The sequence below is a fragment of the Myotis myotis genome, unplaced genomic scaffold, assembly GCF_014108235.1.
Source record: "Myotis myotis isolate mMyoMyo1 unplaced genomic scaffold, mMyoMyo1.p scaffold_m19_p_2, whole genome shotgun sequence".
Classification (NCBI taxonomy): Eukaryota; Metazoa; Chordata; class Mammalia; order Chiroptera; family Vespertilionidae; genus Myotis; species Myotis myotis.
In genome coordinates, this window is record NW_023416324.1 from 137,144,985 (window position 1) to 137,169,917 (window position 24,933).

The window sequence follows — 24,933 nt, forward strand, 5'->3', positions numbered from 1 at the left end:
GAGCCCCCCCTCCTCCATGTACTATGGCCCTGAAAATATGGTGAAAATAGACTTCCTCCCAGTTTGATAAAATATATTATAAAAACCCTAATCATGATTTTTCCAGGTCCTGCCATTCTTGAGTCCAGGGAGCCGAAAGACCTCCACGGGTGTCTTGGCAGGGGTAGGAGGTGGCGACTGTCTCGGCCAGCCAGACACTGGGCGGAGGAAACTCCATCCAGTTGGCTCCTATTCCCATGGATGGGCACCTCTCCCAGCCCTTTCTATCGGGGTCAGAGCCAGTGGGCAGACCATCCTCAGAAACTTGGTTAACAAGACAGAAAAGCGCTGAAGGAAACCTGGGCTTTCCCACAACTACAGCACAGTGCTGCCCTTGGTGGCAGGTCAGGCCCCATCCTCCCCCGCAGGGGCGGCAAATAACAGGCTAAGGTCACCGTGTAAAGCTTGCAGTTATCTTTTACGTGTGTGAAAAGTATAAAACTGTGTATAAAGGCGACAAAATGGATGCAGGTGTAAGCAGTATGAAAATTGAAATAATTCAAGTCAAAGATCATCACTATTTTACTTTTCTTTCACTGTTTTCCTCTTTTTTCCTTCTCCTGTTCCTTCTTTCTACTGTTTATGTCAGCGTTAGTTTGTGTCTTACCTAATCAATCAATTATAGTATTAGTTGTAAGTAGTTTGGGGAGATACTCTTCTTTACAACACAGCGAGTAACCGCCCTTGGGCATCTGAAGATTCAAGACAGAGACAAAGCCTACGTCAGAGGAGTATTAGAGAATGCTAGAATCTTTTCCTTTAGGGAAAAAAAATAGTAATAGAATATGGTTTCAATGACCTGGTTGCAACCTAATTGACCTGGTTGCATAATCATTTCATGAAGTGTACATATGTCAAATCATTGTGTTGTACAATTTAAACACATACAGTTTTATTTGTCCATTATACCTTAACAAAGCTGAAAAATAAGTAAAACACATGCTCACTTCAGCAGCACGTATACTAGGCCTGGAATAACACAGAAAAGACTGACTGCTGAGCAAAAATGGCACAAATTCGTGAGGTGTTCCATACTTTTTAAATAATTCATGGGATGTAATAGACAGTACGGTGGCTGTAGTTAACAATACTCTCAGTATATCTGAATGTTGCTAAGAGAGTAGATTGTACGTAAAACTTCTCATCATAAGAAAAAAAATTGTAACTATGTGTGGTGATGGATGTTAGCCTTATTGCGGTAATCATTTCACAATTTCTACAAATATGTTATACACCTGAAACTAATATAGTGTTACATGTCAATTATGTTTAAACTAGAGGCCCAGTGCACAGATTCATGCACATTGAAAGGAAATTAATTAGAAGAAATATTTAGAAGCTGGGGAAGGACCTTGGGAGATTGGCCAGCCAGGGAGGGATCAGGGGAGGTTGGCTCCAGGGCATATCTGGCCCGTCTCACCCAGGCCCAGTCCAGAGAGACTGGGGCCAGGGAGGGACCGCAGGAGGGCTCCAGGGTGTGTCCGGCCCATCTCCCCCAGTCCCGATCAGCTGGACCCCAGCAGCAAGCTAACCTATCAGTCAGAGTGTCTGCCCTCTGGTGGTCAGTGAGTGTCATAGCGACTGGTCGAACGGTCAAACAGTTGGACACTTAGCATATTAGGCTTTTATTATGTAGGATAAAACTAATAAATAGCCCTAGCCAGTTTGGCTCAGTGGATAGAGTGTCAGCCTTTGAACTGAAAGGTCCCAGGTTTGATTCCAGTCAAAGGCACATTCCCGGGTTGTGGGCTCAATCCCCAGTGGGGGACTTGCAAGAGGCAGCGATCCATGATTCTCTCATCATGGATGTTTCTATCTCTCTCTCCCTCTCCCTTCCTCTCTGAAATCAATAAAAATATATTTTTAAAAAACTAATTAATAAATAAATGGTAAAGAATAACCGCATAAAGATACAACCAAGAACACACAGCAGACCTCAGAGAATCAGTCTCCACTCATGTAATCAGAATGGTAACCTCCTCCCACTCCTGCTCAGTTCTCAAGTACTGCGACAGGACCCACTGATAAGGGGAAATGGAGGCCCTGCCTCAGGGTAGGAGCACGAGTCAGAATGAACTGGACTCTGTTCCTAGCTCGGCCACCACACCTGTGAGGGCCTGAAGTCTCCTAAACATCAGTTTCCTCAGCCAGCAAGTGAAGAGAAGAAGAGGTCCCTCCTTAGAGTGCTGAGAATTGTTCTAGGTAATGCATTAAAGACTTCAGCCTAGTGGTTCAGTGGTTGAGGGTTGACCTATGAACCAGGAGGTCACAGTTCAATTCCTGGTCAGGGCACATGCCCAGGTTGTGGGCTGGATTCCTGGTGAGGGGCATGCAGGAGGCAGCCGATCAATGATTCTTTCTCATTATCGGTGTTTCTATCTCTCTCTCTCCCTCTTCCTTCCCCTCTGAAATCAATAAAAATAGAAATATATGACCTCAGCCTAGTACTTGGCATGTTAACTACCAATCCTTATTAAACGCTGGCCATTAGACATCCTATATAATAAAAGTTTAATATGCAAATCGACTAAACAGCAGAACAACAGGCAGAACGGCAGGTCACTATGATGCACACTGACCACGAGGGGGCAGATGCTCAATGCAGGAGCTGCCTCCAGCCTGCAGGCCCCAGGCCAGCCAAGGCAGGTACAAACGGGGGCCCACCAATGGCCCTGCCAGTTGCCCCGCAAAAGGAGACAACCGGCAGCCACAGCGGTAGGGGGCAGGGTCAGCAAGTGGGCAGCACCAGGCCGGCCAAGGTGGGTGCAATCAGGGGACCCTGATCACCTCACCAGTCATTCCACAGATCGGCCCTGACCACTGGCCAGGCCTAGGGACCCTACCCGTGCACAGATTTTGTGCACCAGGCTTCTAGTACTTACATAATTACTTCTAATGAGGAAGTAAACCTAGAGTCACACCAATGACTTTTAAGATTATTTGTGATATTGATGTGAAGCAGGACTGGTAAAGAAGTGTGGATGGCTCTTTAAATATCTGTCTTTACATTGTCAAGAATTACTTTATTCTATTAAAACACCTTTCATCCTTCTTACTAGAGGCCTGGTGCACAAATTCATGTACAGCTGGGGTCTGGCCCATGTGCCCCAATCAGGGCCAATCAGGCCAGCCAGCTGGGGGGAGGGGACGTGGGAGGTTGGCAGCTGGCCCCGCCTCAAACGGGGTGAAGGGGGCTGATAGGGGGCAGGGCCAATGGTGGGGGAGGGGCCACCAGTGGTTGGCCAGCCACCCCACCCCCTGGTCGGAACTCCTGGTTGAGGGGACAATTTGCATATTAGCCTTTTATTATATAGGATTCTCATAAAAGGACAACAAAGCAGATCAAACTCTCAACTCAGATGCCAGAGCTGGAGAATGATGCAGTCTTCTTGGGGAGCAGTGCAACCAGCGCCCACTTCCATCACTCAGCATCACAGACCGTTTTTTACAGCTACCACCCCCAGCGTAGTATACAGAACTCAAAAAACGCAGCAGCATCTGTCGTCCTAAAGTGGAAACAAAGTCCTACTTGGGCCCTTTCTCCGAGAGAGGAACCATGTGTGCCTCCCCATGCTCTTCCTTCCTAGAGCTGCCTCTTTCCTCCGCTTTCTCCCGGGATCTCGTCTCCATCCGCAGGCTTTCTCTTTCATTTCTTTCCCTCCTGCTCTCAGGTCCCTGGAAGAGAAGGTCGGAAAAGCATGAAAGTGCCAGTGGCTGACAACGTTCCGCATTTCTCTTAATTATCAGAAATGAAGCAAGGCCTGACCATCGAGCAGACTTTCACACCTCAGTTTCTTGTAATAAATTAGCATAAGCCTAAGGGTGGTGCTAAGCGTTTTAGTCATAAATAAAAGGAATAGGGGCCTGTGATGGTCTATGGAGGACACTCAGCCGGCTCGCGACTGGCTCTGCCTCTGACACACGGAGGGAAGTGATTTCACAGCACAAAACTGAAAAGGGATGTGGTAAGTGAATCATACAGGCAATGATTCTAACCTCCCTGTGTCCACTCCCTTAAATTATATTAATAGTAGGGTTTGCACTGGTTTTAATCTGAGGACTTTGTGAAGACTGAAGTGTCAAAAAAAAAAACCACCCAAATCATCAACAGTCCCCAGCAGGTTACCCAGGGGCCCGTATTCACTGGGATCAGGAGATACGGCACCAACTACAGGACCCAACTTCCTACCTTGTATACCTAGGTGGAGGGACACAGGCAATAAGTCTAAAAGGAAACAAGAGAATAAGCAATAGTGACGAGTGCAATGATAACTATGAACAGGATGAAATGACAGGAAACTATTGGGGGGGGGGGAGATGCTTCTTTCGTTTCCATGGTCAGGGAAGGCCTTTCAAAGAGTGGTGATGATGATATCTGTTTACACTTTTCTCTTTTAAAGTAAAAGAAATAAAATCATTGTTCTCCCCTCCTCCATCTGATCTAGAAACGCCCGGGAACCCCCAAATGCCTGTCAAGTGAATTGATGCAGTGGCGAGTGGCGGTGAGATGAGCAAGGTCCGGACTCAGCCCTGCAGGGGTGTCAGCTACTCTGCAGTGTAAATTGTTAGTGGAATGTACCAAGGTCGTTTCATTTCTATCCATACGGGTCCATTTGTCCCAGAAGACAGAAAGCCAAACAAATGATGAAGCTGAGATACAAACTAAGAGGAACTTAAAAATTGAACTAGCTCCATAAATGTGCCCCCAGATTATTTTCATTAGGTGCAGCAGTTGTATTTAGACACATCCGTCTGATCAAAATGTATATTTAGCAGTCGTGAATGTCTCTAATACTTAAAGAACAGTATAAAAACGAAAATATGGTGACGATTATTTCCACTTTTCCTTTATTGAGAATAAAGACTGAGAAATGCTCAAAAGTAAGACCTGAGATATTTTTCTTATCTCACTTAGAAACAAAATGTGAAAATTATCAATACAAGCCAATTGAGTTTTTCAATATCAAGATGATATTGAAAAGTCATTTGTTGTTGGTCATAATCAGCTACAAAAGCAATTTCTGGGTCTTTTTGATGCTAAAAGATACAGAATTTAAATCTACATATTAGTATGCACCTGGAGCCCAAACAAAAGATAATAAATGTCATTTTTAAATTCACTGACAAATCACACTTTTTAATGTAGTTAGCTTTGGAAAGGTGTGTCAGTTGTGAAATAGAAAAAAGTTTTAAAATATCTGTACATGTTCTGAATTTTTAATTTTGTATTAAGATAAACTTTATAATATACTCGTTAAAACTGATATAAAAGAAAATATTAAATTTAAAATTATTTACTATAAATATTTTTATCACATGAAAATTGAAATAATTTTGTAAATTCCTAGCAGGTTTCTAGCTATTATAGTATACTAAAGGCCCAATCGGTACACCAGTGGGGTCCCTTGGCCTGGCCTGCAGGGATCAGGCCGAGACTGGCTCTCTGACATCCCCTGAGGGGTCCTGGATTGTGAGAGGTCAGTTCTTGGATGACACACCCTGGAATCCAGCTCCCTTCTCTCTGGTTCCAGGTGTGTCACCTGAGAACCACAGCTGCCAAGTGACTGCAGCTCAGTAGCTCCTGCTTTGAGCATCTGCCCCCTGGTGGTTAGTGCAGGTCATAGCTACTGGCCGGCTGGTCGGCCGGTCGACTAGTGGGCTGGCCAGCCGATCACTTAGGCTTTTATATATATAGATACCTATGAAAAGAATTCTTAAGTTAAAAAAAAACAGTTGAAAATGCTGCCTTGGTTATCTTGGCATTCAAAAGGTAGAACTTGGGCCCGGCCGGCATGGCTCAGTGGTTCAGCATCGATCTACAAACCAGGAGGTCAGGGTTCAATTCCTGGTCAGGGCACATGCCCAGGTTGCAGGCTTGATCCCCAGTAGGGGGCATGCAGGAGGCAGCCAATCAATGATTCTCCCTCATCATTGATGTTTCTATCTCTCACTCCCTCTCTCTTCCTTTCTGAAATAAATTTTTAAAAAAATTTTTTTTAAAAAGGAAGAACTTGGGAAATGAATGGAACAACATGTTATATTTTAGGAATGTTAGCAAATGGTTTCACTTAAGCAATTTTATAAGATTATGTGAAAAACAATTCAAGGCCATTACAATCAACAGAGAAGTGTTTAGATTAAAGTATTTTTCAAAATATATTTATACCCTACCTTATTCCAGAAAGGATTTAAGGCAGTTAAATTTCCTAAATGAATATAATCAGTAACTTTAACGTGTAGTTTTAAAACAGGAATTCCTTCACTTCTGCTTTATTCTTGCCAAAAGATCATAATCTTAATCTAACTATGAGGAAATATCAGATAAACCCAATTTGGACGTCATTCTAAAAAGTAACTGCCCTGTACTCTTCAACTGATAGTGTTACAAAAGACAAGTGAAGACTGTGGAACTGCTGCAGAATAGAACAGATTAAAGAGAATGAATTACTTGCAACACATGATCTGAAATCTCCCTACAAAGAATATTATCAGGACAAGAGGCAAAATAGGGATAAGATCAATAAATTAGATACAAAAGTATTGCATTGGTGGTAATTTCCTGAGTTTCATTATTGTTCTGTGTTTATATAAAAGAATGTTCTAGTGCTCTCGTTTGGGGATGGGAAGGAGAAAGAGAGTATAGTAAATATGATAAGTGTTAATATCTGGAGGGAATATAGATGAAGGGTGTATTCTTTGTACTATTCTTGTAACATTGCTCTAAGTCTGAAACCATATTTTTTTTAAAAGCAGTATAAAGAAAGGATAAAACAGGAGCTCTTGATAAGTGACAGCTGTTTACTATTCTTCCTTCTGTATTCCTCTTAGGATCAGGTGAAGAGAGCAGCTTACTGAAGGAGGAACATAGATACACAGGATTACTCTGACAAAAGTGAGGCAAAGGCACACAGTACAGTCCCAGCAGCCATTACTGCTAGGTAGAAAGCATTGTGCTCAGATGGGCAATGAGGTAGGAAGCACCTGAGTGTCCTTGCTGTGCACAGAGCGCAGCTGAAGAACCAGGTGGTAATACACCTAGGTTCACTTATTTGCTCTGTCTACTATATGGCAGAATATAGCATCGTTCCTGTTTTGCAAAATAAAACAAACAGCAAAGGGCCACAAAAAAAGAAGTATTTTGTTCAAGACCGCTCAGTGAGCAAGTTTCCCCACAGTAACTGTACCCCAAAATTAATTGATTACTTATGAAGCATTATTACATTATTACTTATGAAGCAAGCTCAGCATCACCAGTGGAGCTTCTATTATTCCCCCATTTTCAGCCTGTCTTCCTTGTACTTTACTGAGACCCTCCCAAGGCCACTGTGAGCACTTGGACCACCCCTACTCCTGGAAACTTACTACTAGTAGATAGTGACCAGAGAGTTCCCTCCACATGCTTTTTAAAAGTTCAAGGGAATGTGGCATCACGGACTACTTGCTACTGGATTAAATACTGCACAGGAGAAGTGCAAGGACAATGAGTCACAATTATCCTATATAATAAAAGGCTAATAGGCAAATTATCCCCCTTGACCAGGAGTTAGACCGCGAGTTTGACAAGGGGACGGGGCTCGCCGGCCAACTGCCCACAGCCCCTCCCCCTGGCTGGACCTACCCCTGATCGGCCCTCCCCCACTCTGATCAGCTGGACCCCACCCATGCACAAATTCGTGCATCGGGCCTCTAGTTCATGATAAGGGTGATGAAAGCAGTCTCAGAGAACTAGAGGACCTCCATAACAAAAACATTCCACTAATGGTCCTCCAGGAATTCTTCCTACACCAGAAGCCTTCAATAAAAATAATTAAAAATTATGTACATCTGGGCTATGTACAGTAAAACTGAGTGTCATTCTTCAAAGATCTCGTCAACAAGCTGTAAATGAAAAAGTTAGATTTGTCCTCCATGAGTATGGGGAGGAAGAACCCTTTGGGTCTCCTTTTCTAAAGTGGCTTAAATATTCAATAACTCTGTTACATACCAAAGACAGAGAGCGTTTGGTTCTAAAGCACAGTTGTTGTTCAAAGGACTCTGAAAATGTCCGTGTTTTGGAATGGGATCTTCTGTTTGATTCCAATGGGTCCTTGAAGGGCCCATCCTCTGAGCGTTTTCTATAATCCCTCATGTGGTTACGACATCGAAATCCCTGGTCCTCATGAGAATGCCTTCTAGGATGGCTGTCATATGATGTGACTCTGGGAAGCACAGGAAACTGGAAATACAGAATAAAAATGTTTACAACATAAAGAGACTGCATGAAATTAGCTCAGAGACAGAACAGCCATAAATTACTAACTAAACAAACCTCAGGCTGAACTGAAATTTTTTTTTATCTTTTTCATCAGTGGGACCTTCTTCTATAATAAAGCACTAGAATCAATCGGTTAAAACATTAAGTAGAACATCCCAAGACTAGCTATCTTGCTCCTCCACCACTAGGGCAATATCATGAAGCATTCAAAGCCTTGAGTTGATATGTATAAGTAAATTCCAAAATCAAAACAAATTTTAATGAAACCACACATGTTTAAGAAATAATGCAAAAAGGTATATGTGATTTCTGTACAAAGAAGGAATTTCTTTTTTTGTTTTTTGAAAAAATATGGACCGCTTCATGAATTTGCATGTCATCCTTGCTCAGGAGCCATGCTAATCTTCTCTGTATCGTTCCAATTTTAGTATATGTGCTGCCAAAGCGAGCACCAAAAAAGGAATTTCTAAGCAGAAGAGCAATGGAATAAATCAGAATGAAAAAAATTAATTTAACTATGCAAAAAAGCTGATATGCATAAAAAACAACTTAAAGTTAAATAGTAGACAAGAAACAAAAATCATGTGCTACCTGTTACTACTGTTTAATAATATCCTGACAATACATAGTATATCTTACATATATACAGAAAAACGTAGAAATCATGTAATACAATGGCATACGTGTTCAAATCACATTGGGAAATGATCACAGAAGAATATTTCAGAGAAATCAAACTTCTTAGAAGAATTATGACACTTGCTCTCCCAATTTCCCTCACTACCCAATCCACTCCATTCAAACTTTTGCATCCACAACTAATTTTGGTTATGAGGTTGGTCTCAATGTTGCCAAGTTCTGTGCACATTTTGTCTTGATTAATTCAGTAGCATTCGACCCATTTGCCCTTCTGGAAACACTCTGTCCCTTGCCTTCTACCACTGTGCCCTTAGATTCCTTTTGCTCTTTCTTCCTGTGACCTCACCCACCAATTTTGCCTCGCAAATAGCTAATCATCCTTCAGTCACCACTGAAACTGCATACCCCCAGAAAGCTTTTCCTGCCACCTTGATTGGTTCAGGTCCCTGTTAGATGTTCTCCTGGGCTCCCATACCTCTTTACGATATTCATCATGTAATCGGTAATTTGGGTAATTTTGTAACATGTCTCTCTTCTCCATTAATTTGTATCTCCATGACATCAAGGGCTGTGTTTCATTCTCTGTGAAATCCCAGGCCTCTGCAGCACCTTGCCTTATTCACAGGATGAGTTTATTAAATATCTATTGGATTAATAGATATATAAAGAATGAAAAAAAAATTCCAAATGGTAAGAATTGTTTATGCTTACTAGTCACCAACGATTATTTAAATGAAATAATGTACAATTTCGTCTTTCAGGTTAGCAAAAATAAAAATAAAAATAAAAATGTTTCTTAGTGATACCAAGAAGTGGCAAGAGTGGAGACAGACAGGCCTGTGATTCCTGGCTGGTAGGACTACAAATGGACACACCTTTCCAGTAAGCCATTGGCAAAATGTGTCGGGAGGTTAAAATATCCTGCTCCTTGGACCCATCTGTTGAGTGTTGTTATGGGCTGAGTTGTGTCCCTCCCCTCCATTCACATATTGAAGCCCTATGTGAGATACTCAGAATGTGACCTCATTTGGAGCTAGAACAGCGGTTCTCAACCTGTGGGTCAAGACCCCTTTGGGGGTCGAACGACCCTTTCACAGGGGTCACCTAAGACCGTCAGAAAACACATATATAATTACATATTGTTTTTGTGATTAATCACTGTGCTTTAATTATGTTCAATTTGTAACAATGAAATTGGGGGTCACCACAATATGAGGAACTGTATTAAAGGGTCACGGCATTAGGAAGGTTGAGAACTACTGAGCTAGAACCTTTAAGGATTAGGTTAAAATAAGGCCACTAGGGTGGGCCCTAGTCCAGTCTGACTGGTGTCCTACTAGAAGAGGAAATTTGGACACACAGAGACCACCAAGAATGTGTTCACACAGGAAAAACCATGTGAGGACACAGTGAGAAGGTGGCTGTCTATAAGCCAAGGAGGGAACCTCAAAAGAAACCACGTCTGCCGACTCCTTGATCTTGGGCTTCCCACCTCCAGATCTGTGAGGAAATAAATTTCTATTATTCAAGCCACCCAGTCGGGAGCATTTTGCAGCCCTAGAAGACAAATACACATGTCTAGAAACTTACTGTCAAACGATGATCAGAAATATGGTTAAAGATTTGTAAAGCTGCCAAGATACATGAGGGAAATATGTACGTACAAGTCCGTTTATGGTCCTTGGTGCTGTGAATAAGTTGGGGAGCAAAACAGGCAGAGTGTGCCCATCTTGGAGCTCATGTCTGCCTCAGAGAAAAAAACACAAAACAAATAGGCCACATGCTTACTCCTTCGGCTAATGCTACAAAGGTTCAAGGTGGCCCTAGCCAATTTGGCTCAATGGATAGAGCTTTGACCTGCGGACTGAAGGGTCCCGGGTTTGAATCCCATCAAGGGGATATACCTCAGTTGCAGGCTAGATCCCCAGCCCTGGTCGGGATGCATGCAGGAGGCAACCAATCCATGTGTCTCTTTCACATCGATATTTCTTCTGTCTTTCCCCCTCCATTTCATTCTCTCTAAACAGCAATGGAAAAATATCCTCGGATGAGGATTAACCAAAAACAAAGCAAAACACAAAGGTTCAAGGTGCAATGAGGGGATATAACAGGGTGAAACTGTGTGTACTTGGGTGGGTGAGGCTGGGAAGATTAGCAGGAAGCTTCCGTGTAGGTGTGATGACTAAGCTACAATCTGAAGGACAAGCAGGGTTAATTAGAGAACAGGAACATTTTCTGCCTGAGGACTAGCACCGCAGGTGCCCAGGCCCTGTCACAGGAGGAGGAGCTGTGGGGTGGAAGGAAGAAAAACCTGCTGGGGCTGGAGGGCATGGGGGCCTGAGGGGAGGGAGACTGGAATGGGGAGATGTGGAGGGGCTTGACGTAAGGTGCTAGCATAGGATGGGCAATTTTAAAACATACCGAACTGTGACCAAAGGTTTTTCTCGGTGATGTGGGATTGTGTTTGTTTTCTCCTCCTTTTTAGTATTTTTCAAGTTTTCTACAATGAGTGAATTGACATTATCAAGAAAAGAAATGATTATTTTAAAATTCTGAGATAGCCAGGGAAGCACAAATACTGCATGATGCCACTTACATGAGGTATCTAACATAGTCAAACTCAAAAAAAACAAAACAAGAAAAAAACAACCAAAACACATAAATAGTCAAACTCATAGAAGCAAAAAATAGGTTGATGGTTGCCAGGGGATAAAGGAGGGGAAATGGAAGGTTGCTAATCAGTGGATATAAAATTTCAGTTATGCAAGATGAATAAGTTCCAGAGATCTGCTTTACAGTATTGTGCCTCTAGATAATAACAATGGGTTATATACTTTAAAAACTGCAAAAAATGAAAATCTGCTGAGGGTATAGATCCCAGGTTAACTGTTCTTACCACAATTACATGTTTTATAACTTTTAAAATATGTTTTTATTGATTTTTTTAGAGAGAGAGAAAGAGGGGGAGAGAGAGAGAAAGAGACATCAATTGGCTGCCTCCTACACACCCCCTACTGGGGATGGAACCCACAATCTGGGCATGTGCTCTCACCGGGAATCAAACCAGTGACCTCTTGGTGCAGGGGATGACACTCAACCAACTGAGCCACACCGGCCAGGCACCACAATAACATTTTCAAACAAAATTTTAAAATGTGAGACTGGGAGTGAAATATTGATATCCTCTTCCACTGAGAGGCCTGAAAAGATTGGCAAGAGTTATGCCCAGCCAGTGTGGCTCAATGGTTGAGCGTCAAACCGGTTCAGTTCCCACCTGGTCAGGGCACATGCCTGGGTTGCAGGCTGGATCCCCAGTAAGGGGTGTGCAGGAGGCAGCCAATCCATGATTCTCTCTCATCATTGATGTTTCTATCTCTCCCTCTCTCCTCCTCTCTCCCTAAAATCAATAAAAACAACATATACATATTTGTTAAAAGAATGGCAAGAGTTTTAATCACAATATCTTTTTATATCAGGTGGAATTTCCAGTTTGTTTTTGGTGTGGGACTTTGTGAGAAACAAATATAAAAGGGCACTCTAATTGGTTACAGGGAGAAACTCCCACTTTTAAAAATGTTACTTACTATGCAAGTTCTACTTTTGCAATTTTATACGCCTTTGTAATGTAATTTCCCTGACAAAGACATGAATCAATGCCCCCACAAAACTTATTTTTACCAAGTGTGTACTTGTCTCCTGCACAGTCATGGAAGGAGGCTTTGTCACTTGGGGTGGGGTCCGACCTCACTGGCTGAGCTCCCAGGGGCCCCAGCAGCAGAGCCTGCGGCAGACACTGACTCTCAGAGCAGTAACTACCCAGTGCTCTGACTCTCGTTACAGAAGAGGCTTTAACAGCTTAGCTGTTTTCACGGTGGGCCCAGGAAACCGGTGCTGTTAAAAAAAAAAAAAAAAAAAAAAAAAAAAAAAAAAAGCCCTCTGTACTCTCTGACCCCAAGTTCTGATTTTAAAGATGTTGATTATGTAAGATCTTCACTTCAGAGCTTAACAATGTTCTTTATCCTGCCTTTCACTGCAGTCACCCTCGAGTTGTACCCCCCACCCCCCACCCCCGCCCCCGCCCTCTGAGTACACACAAGCTCCTGGCCACCCACTGGCAGCGAGGTGAGAAACAGTGAGCAGAAAGATGAGGTGCTGGGTGTGGAGTCTTAGTGCACAGTGTGTACCAGGGACTCTGGGGACTCTGACCTTGATCACTAACCTCAGAACAAATCCTCCCAGGAAGTCATGCTTCCTCACTTACAGATGAGGAAAATGAATCTTAGCTTAGCTCAGTGATTCGCCTAAGACGTGTGTGCCTAGTGACTACTGGAGAAATCAAGTGCCATGCCTAAGCATGAGGCATCTCTTTCTTTGATTAATAATGCTAAACTTTTATCTTGAACAGCAGCAAAAACTTCATTCTATTTCTATGTGAAACTGCCTATAAATGTCACTTTTAACAATGTACCAGAGGTAGCAGAATTCTACTGCAAAAGTAATAATAATACTTTGTAGGTCTTCAGGAATTATACTATGTAAGAATTTTATGTGAGGAATCCTATATAATAAAGAGCTAGTATGCAAATGGTCATCACGCCCTCATGTCATCACGCCCTGTCACGCCTTAACTGCTCAGACACTCAACACTGGGGAGAGAAGAATGGGGACCAGCCAGGCACAAATGAGCTCACGAGAGAGGAATGGAGACCACCCAAGTTGCAGCCCGGGAGAAGGACAAGCTGCCCGCCCCGTGGTCCTGTGTGCCAGTGGCTGGGGCTGCGGCCTGGGAGAGGGACAAGCCACCTGCACCATGGTCCCAGGCACCTGCAGCTGCAGCTGCAGCTGCAGCCCAGGTGAAGCTGCCCACCCACAGTCCCCTGTGGCTGCGGCGGGCCCTGGCGAAGCTGGCCTGGGTCCTGGGTGTCTGCAGCCAGCCAGAGGGAGGGAAGCCCAGGTCCCACATGCCTGCGACCGACCAGAGGAGGAACTCCTTGGTCCTGGGTACAGGGTGAGGCAGAGGCGGTTAGGGGCAATCAAGCCAGCAGGGGAGCAGTTAGGGACAATCAGGCCAGTAGAGGAGCAGTTAGGGGTGATCAGGCAGGCAGGCAAGGTGGTTAGGGGTGATCAGGCAGGCAGGTAGGTGAGCAGTTAGGAGCCAGCGGTCCCAGATTACAAGAGGCAGTTGGAATCCCCTGAGGGGTCCCAGATTGGAGAGGGTGCAGGCCAGGCTGAGGGAAACCACCCCCTCCACCGTGCACAGATTTTGTGCACTGGGCCTCTAGTCTATATATATAAAAGGTTAATATGCTAAATGTCCATCCAACTGGTAGCTATGACATGCATTGACCACCAGGGGGAAGACATTCAACGCAGGAGCTGCCAAGCTGCAGTGACTTGGCAGGGGCAGTTCTAGGTTGACGCACCCTGGAACCAGAGAAGAGGGAGCCCGATTCCTCACAGGGACACACGATTCCACCTTCATCTGTGGGTTATGTTGTTGCCGGGGCACTGTCTGCCCCGAATCTGGTTTACTGCACACTTGCATTTGCATTCCACACCCTGTATGACAGCAACTTTGCAGAGTGCCCTCTCGCATTCCAGGACCCCTTGGGGGATGTCAGAGAGCGGGTTTTGGCCTGATCCCCGCAGGCCAGGCCGAGGACCCCACCTGCCAGATGGACCCTGCTCACTCCGCAGATGCCCTTCGAGCCATGTCCCCCCCAGGTACAGCCAATTGGAAAGGGACCATGGGAGGTTGGCTTCAGGGTATGTCCGGCCCCTCTCACCCAGTCCAGCCCCACCAGTCACCTTCTAATTAATTTCCTGTCAACGTGCATGAATCTGTGCACCAGGTCACTAGTAATATATAACAGTGTCTAATGATATCATCAGAGTCAAGATGGATGTAAATTAGTCGACAAACAGAAACAGCATCAGGAAAAAAAATTCCAGTTTTCAGTTGATAAAGTGGTAGGTAGTTCTTGTAGAAATAATAAAGAGATGCAATATCATCCACTGGACATCCTTTAGGGAAACTAAAGGATATTCTAAACTATGCATTTACTTAATTATATTTTTTAAACAATGCATTTAAATGCTTTTTTTAAATTGTGGGAATAAATAAATCCTGCTCTGTCATACGGTGGCACTAAATCATGCCGTGGCAGGTGAATCTGCCATGAAGACCCTATCACTAGTCATAACTAGGGACATAAGGGAGAGCCAAAGAAAGCCTCCTGGCACTTATGAAGCTCCATACCTCAGACACTTGGAACCTTTCCCGAGGTTGCTCCCCCTTTCAAGGACTTGTCTCCCTCATTCAGAAACTGAAGCAGCCAAACTAAGCTCATCTAAACCACATGCCGCTGAGATCATACCCCCAGATGCCATTCAATTCAATCTTGTATAGTGATGTTTTCCTCCACTGGGTCCCCACTGTCCGGTGATGACCATTCTTGGTGAAAACATCTCTTAGTCAACTCAAGCTGCCATGACAAAATACCATAGATTGGGGGGCTTGAGCAGCAGATTTACTTCTCAGAGCCTGGAGGGCTGAGAAGGCCAAGGTCAAGGTGACGGCCAGCTCGGCCCTCTGCCTGCCCGAAGATGGCTGCGTTCTCTCCGTGTGCTCGCCTTTCCTCGGGACATGCGTGTGGAGGGAGAGAAAGAGCAAGCTCGCTGGTGCCTCTTCCTGTAAGGGCACCATCACGTCTGGCCGGGCCCTGCCCTCCTGACCTCACCTAAACCCAATTACCTCGCAGGTGTGTGAGCAGTGCTTGCAGGGGCTCCTGCCCCAGCCCTCCCTGTGGAGAGCAGCTACATGAGAACCACCGCATTGGCGAGATGCTATCATCATTGAGCGTGTGGACCACCCTAAGGTCAGTCAGAAATAAAAGTAAAGGTTAAAAATATCTTCTACTGTTTTAAATTGAGAACATGAAGACAGACGATAACATGGGGGGAGGAGGATGTGTTCTTTCAAAGCAAATTTTAAAAACCTTGGCTGCAGGTAGGTAGAGGCTTACTTTAGATCCCCTGTCCCCGCCATTGACATAATGTGGGCGGCACACATGCTGCTCCTTGGAGCACAGAAGAAGCACTGAGATAAGATATTAAAGCACTGAGAAAGTCCGTTTGACGTTAAAGCCCTAGGCCAGTGAACTCAGCACCTAAAACTCGCGGAAAACATTGCACCCTAGCCCGGCTGGCGCGGCTTCGTAATTGAGTGATGACCTATGAACCAGGAGATCATGGTTCCATTCCCAGTCAGGGCACATGCCCAGGTTGTGGACTCTATCCCCAGTAGGGGGCATGCAGGAGGCAGCTAATCAATGATTCTCATCATTGCTGTTTCTCTCTCTCTCTCTCCCTTCCTCTCTGAAAACAATAAAAGTATATTTTAAAAACAAACAAAATATACATTGCAACCTAAAAGTCAATTCTCTAAATAAAGGATTTATCTCAGTTTTTAAAGTCTAATAGATAGTAAAACTTATTTAAGAAATCATATTTTATGTCATGTATCTTCCTTTGTTTTCATATTTTCTGTGGCTCCAAAGGGCTGTTGTGAAAAATAGTAAATCACATTTTTTCCTCTTTGTTTCTTCCTGGTTCACATTATCTGGAAACTGGAAACTAATCATATCCTGGCTCACACATTGTGAATGCCTCACTGGATGTGGCACATAAGAGATTAAAATAGGAGTGTGATAAGTAGGTGTTCTGTTTCACAACAGAGTCAGGGAAAGGCAGAGCAAGAAGTGTTCTCAGAGACCATCCAGCCCAATCTCTTCTTTTTCACGTCAGGAATCTGAACTCACAGAGGTGTTGAAACTTGCCCTTTGTCCTGGAGCACACATTTAGTAAGAGACCTATTTTTAAACATTTGTGTCTCAAAGAGGTCTCATTCCTCCACCTTGCTGATCACTGGGAATAAAAGAGGTTGCACCTGAGAACTCCGGAGCTAAACATAAAATAAAATAACATGACCCCCCAAATTACTTGGTTCTGGGGTTGGCAGAAACAGGGGGTGGGGAGGGATGCTCTGGTACCTGGAATTCTAAGTGACTCCTGAAAAAGAAAAGCTGTAGCATCTCGCTGTGTGGCTGTGAGGCAGAGGACAGACATGTCCACTGTGGAGTCTTCTGTCCCCCGCCCCCAGGTGAGCGGAGAGAACCCTGCCGGTACCTGCTGCCCAGTCCGCACCTCCTCAGGCCCATCCGTTCCCCTCTTAGGGCTTTCCAGCTCACATCTTCACATCTTACTCCCTAGACACTGGGTCAGCCGTGGGCAAACTACGGCCCGCGGGCCGGATCCAGCCCGTTTGAAATGAATAAAACTAAAAAAGAAAAAGACCGTACCCTTTTATGTAATGATGTTTACTTTGAATTTATATTAGTTCACACAAACATTCCATCCATGCTTTTGTTCCAGCCCTCCGGTCCAGTTTAAGAACCCATTGTGGCCCTCGAGTCAAAAAGTTTGCCCACCCCTGCACTGGGTGCTCTGCCCAGTCGTAGGAAACTAGTGCTGAGGATGGGAGAATTTTGGTTCCCTCTCCCATCAGGAAACCAAATGGGAACCAGAAAAAAACGTGTATCAAATTTATCAAAGGGGGTTATTTATTTATTTATTTATTTATTTTTAAATATACTTTTATTCATTTCAGAGAGGAAGGGAAAGGGGGGTGGGGGGGGGGAGAGAGAGAGAGAGAAACCTTAATGAGAGACACATCCATCAGCAGCTGCCTTCCGTAGGCACCCCGACCAAGGTCTGAACCCACAACTTGGGTATGTGCCCTGATCAGGAATGGAACCTGTGTCCCTTTGGAATATGGGGCAACACTCCAGCCAACTGAGCGACACTGGCCAGGCAAAGGGAGTGATTTATTATGTGGAATCCCCAGTTCCTTAGAATTCGCCAAATAGTGAAGTTATTTTCACTATTTTAAAAAGACTATTGGAAATCACACATCGGTCCACGCCGATGCTACACAGACTAACTACAGCATCAGGTTTCTTCCCTTTGACCTGAATTATATCGTCACTCAGTAGGATTATCTCAGGCTTATCAGGAACTCTGCACAGAAGTTAGAGATACCTTAGTACTAAAATGAAGAAATCATTACGAAAAAAAAATCAAGAAGAAAAAAAGAAAAATAAATAAAAAGGAAATTTAAAAAGGAAAAAGAAAAAACAAATAAAAACAAAAATGAATAATAATAATAATAAAGAAATCACTACCTAGTAGAAGAAAATCAGGTCCCTTGGAGGATGAGACAAAACGATAAAAGGTATTTTTGTGGACATAAAAAAGATTTGGGAGTACTGATTTTCAACCAAAGAAAACTTTATACTGCGGGACTTCAAAAATTCTCTATGAGAAATCCCCCTCCCCTAGTCCAGCCCTCCCTGTTCCATGGGATAACTCACTGGGCAGGGCAGGGAAGCTTTCCTGTAACTGGTGTCCTGGGATCCTCGGCGGGCCCGGAGTCCTCTCTCATCCTCCTCTATCCAGCTGTGACCCCAGAAGCTGCTCATCCACTTGGCAAAAGACACATCATCATCATCATCATCATCTCTGTGCTCCATGGAGAGGTGATTCAAAACAGCCAAGGCCTGTCTCTAAATCTGGCAGAGAGGAATATTGTCAAACTCAGCTGACTTGATGAAACCTAGGATCTCCCCAAAGACAAAAAAGAAACTGGTGTTTTCAAATGGTCTCCGAAAATGGATCCTTAAAAGGAGAAAGATTTACTAAACAACCCCTTCACCATCAGGCAGCCCCGGGAAATGTCTATTTATAAATTGTGCTGCCCACACGCCCCTCCCCTCCCCCCTGTCTCTTTAAATTGAGAGGCTTTATAATCCTTCCATTGCCAGGCTAGTGCCTCGCAGCCTCAGGGTGGGAAGCACAGTCCACTGCCTGATGTTCCCAGTGCTCTGCTGCCGATGGCTGTGATGGCATCTCCAGCTGTCAATGGTGATCCTGCATGACCCTCATCATATGCCTGTCAGCTCCAGGCCGGCTCTAAAATGGGGTCACTCACAGGGACAGACTGACTGCAGCCTGCAAGATGGCCAGCTATTGGCATGTCATATCTAGAGCTGGATACTCTCCTAATAAATAAAATTGGTGTTGATATAAAATGCAGCTCCTGGGACAAAGGGTGTTTCACTGACATTATTTATACACTAGAGGCCCAGTGCACAAAAATTTGTGCACTCAGATGGGTCCCTCGGCCCGGACTGTGCCCTCTCGCAGTCTGGGGCCCCTCAGGGGCCCCTTCCCCTGGCTGCTGGCACCAGTTTTCCTCCGGCGCCCGGAACCCAGGTCTCTTCGCCGGGAGGGGCCCGGGCCCGGGGGCGTGGCGGAGGCTGACGCAGTGGGCTTCCCTCTTTGCTCTTCGCTCGCCACACCAGCCTTCACTTGCTGCTCCTGCCCGGGGCCAGCCAGCTTCACTCTGTCGCTTGGCGCCTACGTATGCAAATTAACCGCCATCTTCGTTGATGGTTAACCACCATCTTTCTTGGCAGTTAATTTGCATATCGCCCTGATTAGCCAATGGGAAGTGTAGCAAAGGTACAGTCAATTACCCTTTTTGTCTTTTATTAGATAGGTTAAACAAATGTAAATAGCCCTGGCTGGTGTGGCTCAGCTGGTTGGGCGTCATCCCAGCACCGAAATGTTGCCCATTCCATTACAGGACACAGCACATGCCCAGTTGCAGGCTCTGTCCCTGAGATGTTTTGCTCTCACATCAATGTTTCTCTCTCTCTCTCTCTCTCTCTCTCTCTCTCTCTCTCTCTCTCCCTCCCCTTCCCCTTTCCTCTCTCTCTAAAAATCAATTAAAAATCTTTTTCAAATGTAAATAATTTACATGTAAAATGAGCAACTCTTAAGTGCACAGTCTGATGAATTTTCACATACATTTCCCCCTGTGTAACCACCATCTTGCAGGTGAAGACAGAGCATTCCCAGCACACCAGCAGGCTCCCTCTTTCTTCCTTCCCATCCATCCTCTCGCCAAAATATTACTATTTCTGCTCTCTGTCATCCTAGATTAATTTTGCCTACTTTTGAACTTTCTTTCAATGGAATTATATAGCCTGCATTATTTTGTGTCATTCAACATTATGTTGGTGAGACTTATCCATGCTTTTGCAGTAAGAGTAGTTCATGCTGTGTCATGAAAAAAGTGTATGAATATTCCACTTTCTTTTCCCAATCTACTGGTCATTTGGGGCTGTCATTTGGGTTGTTTCCAGGGAGGCTATTAACAACAAAGCTTCTATAAACATTATGGTCCCTGTCTTTTAGTGACCTTTTTTCCCCCAAGGTAAGAAGATTATTGCATATATTGAGCCCCTACTTTTTGACAAGTATGGAGTCAAATATTATACATATGCTATTTTCATTTTAACCCCTGTGACTGGGAGATTTGTATCACATTTTATAGATGAGGAAATTGAAATTCAAAGAGATTATCACTTGACCAAGGGGACATTGCTACTAAGCAGCACAGCCAGATTTGAAGCGTGCATCATAAAAACAAAATCTTGGCTCTTTTCACTACTCTTTCAGTGTTCCAAAGAGACCTTTGAAAAATCTTGGATTTTTAGCCCTGGCCAGCTTGGCTCAGTGGATAGAGTGTCAGCCTGCGGACTGGAGGGTCCCAGGTTCGATCCCGGCCAGGGGCACATGCCTGGGTTGTGGGCTCCATCCCCGGTGGGGGGTGTGCAGGAGGCAGCTGATCAATGATTCTCTCTCATCGTTGATGTTTCTATCTCTCTCTCTTTCTCTAACCTTCCTCTCTGAAATCAATAAAGAAATATATTTTTTTAAAAAAATCTTGCATTTTTAAACACAGGCATTCTTGGCCATTTTCCACATCTCATTGCTGGAGGAATTATGCACATCCTATGGGACCTTTGTTTTTTGTTTGTTTGTTTTTTATCTTTATTTTTCAGATTATTACAGATGTTCCTCTTTTTTCCCACCCATAGCTCCCCTCCACCCGGTTCCCACCCCACTCCAGGCCTCCCCCCCCCCCCCGGCCAATGACCTCGTCCATAGGTATAAACTATTTGTCCAATCTTTTCCCGCACCCCCCACAATCCCTTCCTCCCCAGAATTGTCAGTCTGCTCCCTTTCCATACCCTTGATTCTGTTATATTCACCAGTCTGTTCTGTTCATCAGGTTTTTATTCATTTGATTTTTAGGTTCACTTGTTGATAGATATGTATTTGTTGTCACTTTGTTGTTCATAATTTTTTATCTTTACTTTTTTCTTCTTCTTCCTCTTCTTAAAGAATACCCTTCAGTATTTCACATAATACTGGTTTGGTGGTGATGAACTCCTTTAGCTTTTTCTTATCTGTGAAGCTCTTTATCTGACCTTCAATTCTGAATGATAGCTTTGCTGGGTAAAGTAATCTTGGTTGTAGGTTCTTGTTATTCATCACTTTGAATATTTCTTGCCACTCCCTTCTGCTGCATGGTTTCTGTTGAGAAATCCGCTGACAGTCGTATGGGTACTCCCTTGTAGGTAACTAACTGTTTTTTTCTTGCTGCTTTTAAGATTCTCTCTTTGTCTTTTGCCCTAGGCATTTTAATTAAGATGTGTCTTGGTGTGGTCCTCTTTGGATTCCTCTTGTTTGGGGTTCTCTGTGCTTCCTGGACTTGTAAGTCTATTTTTTTCACCAGGTAGGGGAAATTTTCTGTCATTATTTCTTCAAATAGGTTTTCAATATCTAGCTCTCTCTCTTCTTCTGGCACCCCTATAATTTGGATGTTGGTACGCTTGAGTTGTCCAGAGGCTCCTTACACTATCTTCATATTTTGTATTCTTTTTGCTTTTTGCTTTTCCAGGTGTTTTTTGCTTCTTCATATTTCAAATCTTTGCCTTGATTCTTGGGATCCTCTAGTCTGCTGTTGGATCTCTGTATAATATTCTTTATTTCAGTCAGTGTATGCTTAATTTCTGATTGGACCTTTTTCATATCCTTGAGGGCTTCACTAAATTTCTCAGAGGTTTCTAGAAGATTCTTGAGTAGCCTTATAACCATGATTTTGAACTCTAGACCCAATATTTTGCTTTCATCCATTTCTTTCATTTGTGACTTGTTTCTTTGTCTCCATGTTTTGGTTGCTTCCCTGTGTTTGTTTCTGTGTACTGGGTAGCTGCTAAGTCTCCTTGAGTTGATAGAGTGGCCTTGTGTGGTAGGTGTCCTATAGGGCCCAGTGACTCAGCCTCCTAAGTCACCTGAGGTGGACGCTCTTGATGCACCTCTTTGTGGGCTGTTTCACAATCTTGTTGTAGTTCAGCCTTGATTGCTGTTGGTATCACTGGGAGGAATTGACCTCCAGGCCAATTGGCTGTGATGGCCAGCTGTGTCTACACTGGAAGATCTGTTGCACAGGAGACACCCTTATGGGGCAGGACTTGCTTCAATGAGGCTTTGGTGCTCACTGAGTCTGCCCCTTGAGTGTGTCTCTTATGGATGTAAAGAGTTGTCATCCGGTATGGTCTCACTCTGACCACTGGGTACACTGGCTCTTGGATCTCCAAGGAGGTGCAGGGTCAGCCACTGTCGGGGGCTGCCCAGCAGGAGACATCTGCAGATTCCTCCTCTTTGTAGGGGTTTGGAGGTGCCCACATGAGGCCCAGCTGTGAAGAAAGGCAGGCTGCTGCTGCCGGCCTTGGGCCTTCTTTTGGGAGCTCTGGGGTTCTCTGACCCAGCTGCAGTTTGACAGGTTTTAGGTGGAGAGAGCACAGGCCATTCATATGCAAAAGCTGCTGCGCACAGCTTGGGTTGGGTTGTAAATTGGGTGGGGCGGGGTCTCTGGGAATCACCAGGGTGGAGCAAATAGCAATGGCTGCCAGTCAGCCCTGCACCGGAGAAGTCCCTGGGTCTCTGCACCCTGCGCCCCAGCCCAGGAACAATGATTGCTGTGAGCACCTCTGAGAGAAAGCCGCCCTTGTTCCTGTCCTGATGCCAGACAGTCCAGTTTCTCCCCGTATGTGTCTGGGTCCCCCGAACTAGAGTTCAGAGCAAGCGGAAGCTGGTATCTCCCTCCCTATTAAAAGAGCAGCACATGAAGGTGCCAGCACTTTCTTCACCTCCGCACCTCTTACCAGTCTCAATGTGCTTTCTTCACCTCTCTAGTTGTGGAACTTCCACTCGGCAAACTTTCCCGTGGTTCTGGGTGGTAGTTGTTCTGCCTTTTAGTTGTTATTTTGATGGAGTTGTGAGAGGCAGCAAGTATAGGTGTTCACCTATGCCGCCATCTTGGTTCTCCTATGGGACCTTTGAAAGCTTGCTTCTGGTTTCCTCTGGACTTCACCCAATATGCCTTTCCCCTTTTCTGATTTAGCTTTGTATCCTTTTAGTACAATAATTTTTATCCATAAATACAACTATATGCTGAATCCTGTAAATTCTTCTAACAAATTCCCAAATGAGGAGTGACAGTTGATGTCTGAAGTAGGATTTCTAAAACCACCTGACTCACTGAAATGTGGCTAAAGCATGTTTGGGAAAGGAAGGATGAAGGGGACACAATGACAAACCTTCAATGCCCAGTGGCTACATGGCCATCTGTGGCATGAAACAGCAGCTGAAATGATGTTTGTTGTGAGGGTCAGATGTGATTTTGAAATAATAGCTCCAACCCCAGGAGAACTGGCTCATTGGATCCATGGGCTGCTTTTGGTCACGGTAGCTAAAGTTAAGGGATTAAAAAGTGTGGTTTGGGAGATGTCTGTGGGCTTCATTCTCTCCTCTAGGTGGGAGGGAAAAGATCCAAAAATTCCCCCAAAAAAAGTTTTGGGTGATTCAAAATGTTAAATCTTTGTATTGATCCCTCCTCCAAGTAAGAGGGGGAACGATTAAGTCAGTTTCCAAGACTGGAGCAAACTTTAGATAAATCAGGAAAAAAGGGAGGGGGATTAACATTATCCACTGGTACAGATACATGCAAAAAATGAAACTAGACCACCACCTTACACCATACACAAAAATAAACTCAAAATGGATAAAGGACTTAAATATAAGACAGGAAACCATAAAAATCTTAGAAGAATCCACAGGCAGCAAAATATCAGACATTTGTTGTAGCAATATCTTTACCAATACAGCTCCTAGGACAATGGAAACTAAGGAGAAAATAAACAAATGGGACTACATCAAAATAAAAAGCTTCTGCACAGCAAAAGAAACCATCAACAAAGCAACAAAGCTTTGGGCGAACATATTTGCCAATGTTATCTCTGATCATTTAATCTCCAAAATTTACAGGGAACTCATACAACTTAACAAAAGGAAGATAAACAATCCAATAAAAAAAATGGGCAACAGACCTAAATAGACACTTTTTGAAAGAGAATATACAGAAGGCCAAGAGACATATGAAAACATGCTCAAAGTCACTAATCATCCGAGAGATGCAAATCAAAACAACAATGCGGTACCATCTCACACCTGTCAGAATGGCTATCATCAACAAACGACAAGTGCTGGAGAGGTTGCAGAGAAAAGGAACCCTCCTGCACTGCTGGTGGGAATGCAGACTGGCGCAGCCTCTGTGGAAAACAGAATGAAGTTTCCTCAAAAAACTAAAAATGGAACTTCCATTTGACTCAGTGATCCCACTTCTAGGAATATATCCCAAGAAATCAGAAACACCACTCTTCCTGCCTGCCTGCCTGATCGCCCCTAACTGCTCTCCCCTGCCAGCCTGATCATCCCTAACTGCCTCTGCCTCAGCCCCCGCCACCATGGCTTTGTCCAGAAGGACAACCAGAAGATGTCCGGTCAACCCAGTCTAATTAGCATAGTACCCTTTTATTAGTATAGATTAGTCATCTCAGACAGCCATAACAAAATATCATAAATTTGTGTGGCTTAAACAACAGAAATGTATTTTTCTCACAGTTCTGGAGCTGGAATTTGGGGTCAGGGTACCAGCATAGCATCGTCCCATACACCAGAAAGTGGTG

The 24,933-nt window shown here is 44.2% G+C and overlaps 1 protein-coding gene and 1 non-coding gene across 4 annotated transcripts; both read right to left on the bottom strand.

The window, feature by feature from the left end:
• Nucleotides 1-255: 255 nt before the first annotated feature.
• On the bottom strand, nt 256-18,704 carry LNP1 (leukemia NUP98 fusion partner 1). Of its 3 annotated transcripts, none has more exons than XM_036347163.1 (3): nt 18,364-18,704; nt 8,024-8,254; nt 256-731 (listed from the first exon to the last, which is right to left on the bottom strand). In XM_036347163.1, the coding sequence occupies exons 1-3, from the start codon at nt 18,520-18,522 to the stop codon at nt 651-653; spliced, it is 471 nt and encodes a 156-aa protein (XP_036203056.1). In that variant the 5' UTR covers nt 18,523-18,704; the 3' UTR covers nt 256-650. The 3 variants fall into 3 exon arrangements, with proteins under 3 accessions (XP_036203056.1, XP_036203055.1, XP_036203057.1); XM_036347162.1 differs by lacking the exon at nt 256-731 and adding an exon at nt 3,307-3,714; XM_036347164.1 differs by lacking the exons at nt 256-731; nt 18,364-18,704 and adding exons at nt 3,307-3,714; nt 9,408-9,552.
• LOC118677799 lies at nt 8,639-8,745 on the bottom strand. The gene has a single exon (XR_004974525.1). It is a non-coding gene; the product is annotated as a U6 spliceosomal RNA (small nuclear RNA).
• Nucleotides 18,705-24,933: the final 6,229 nt, after the last annotated feature.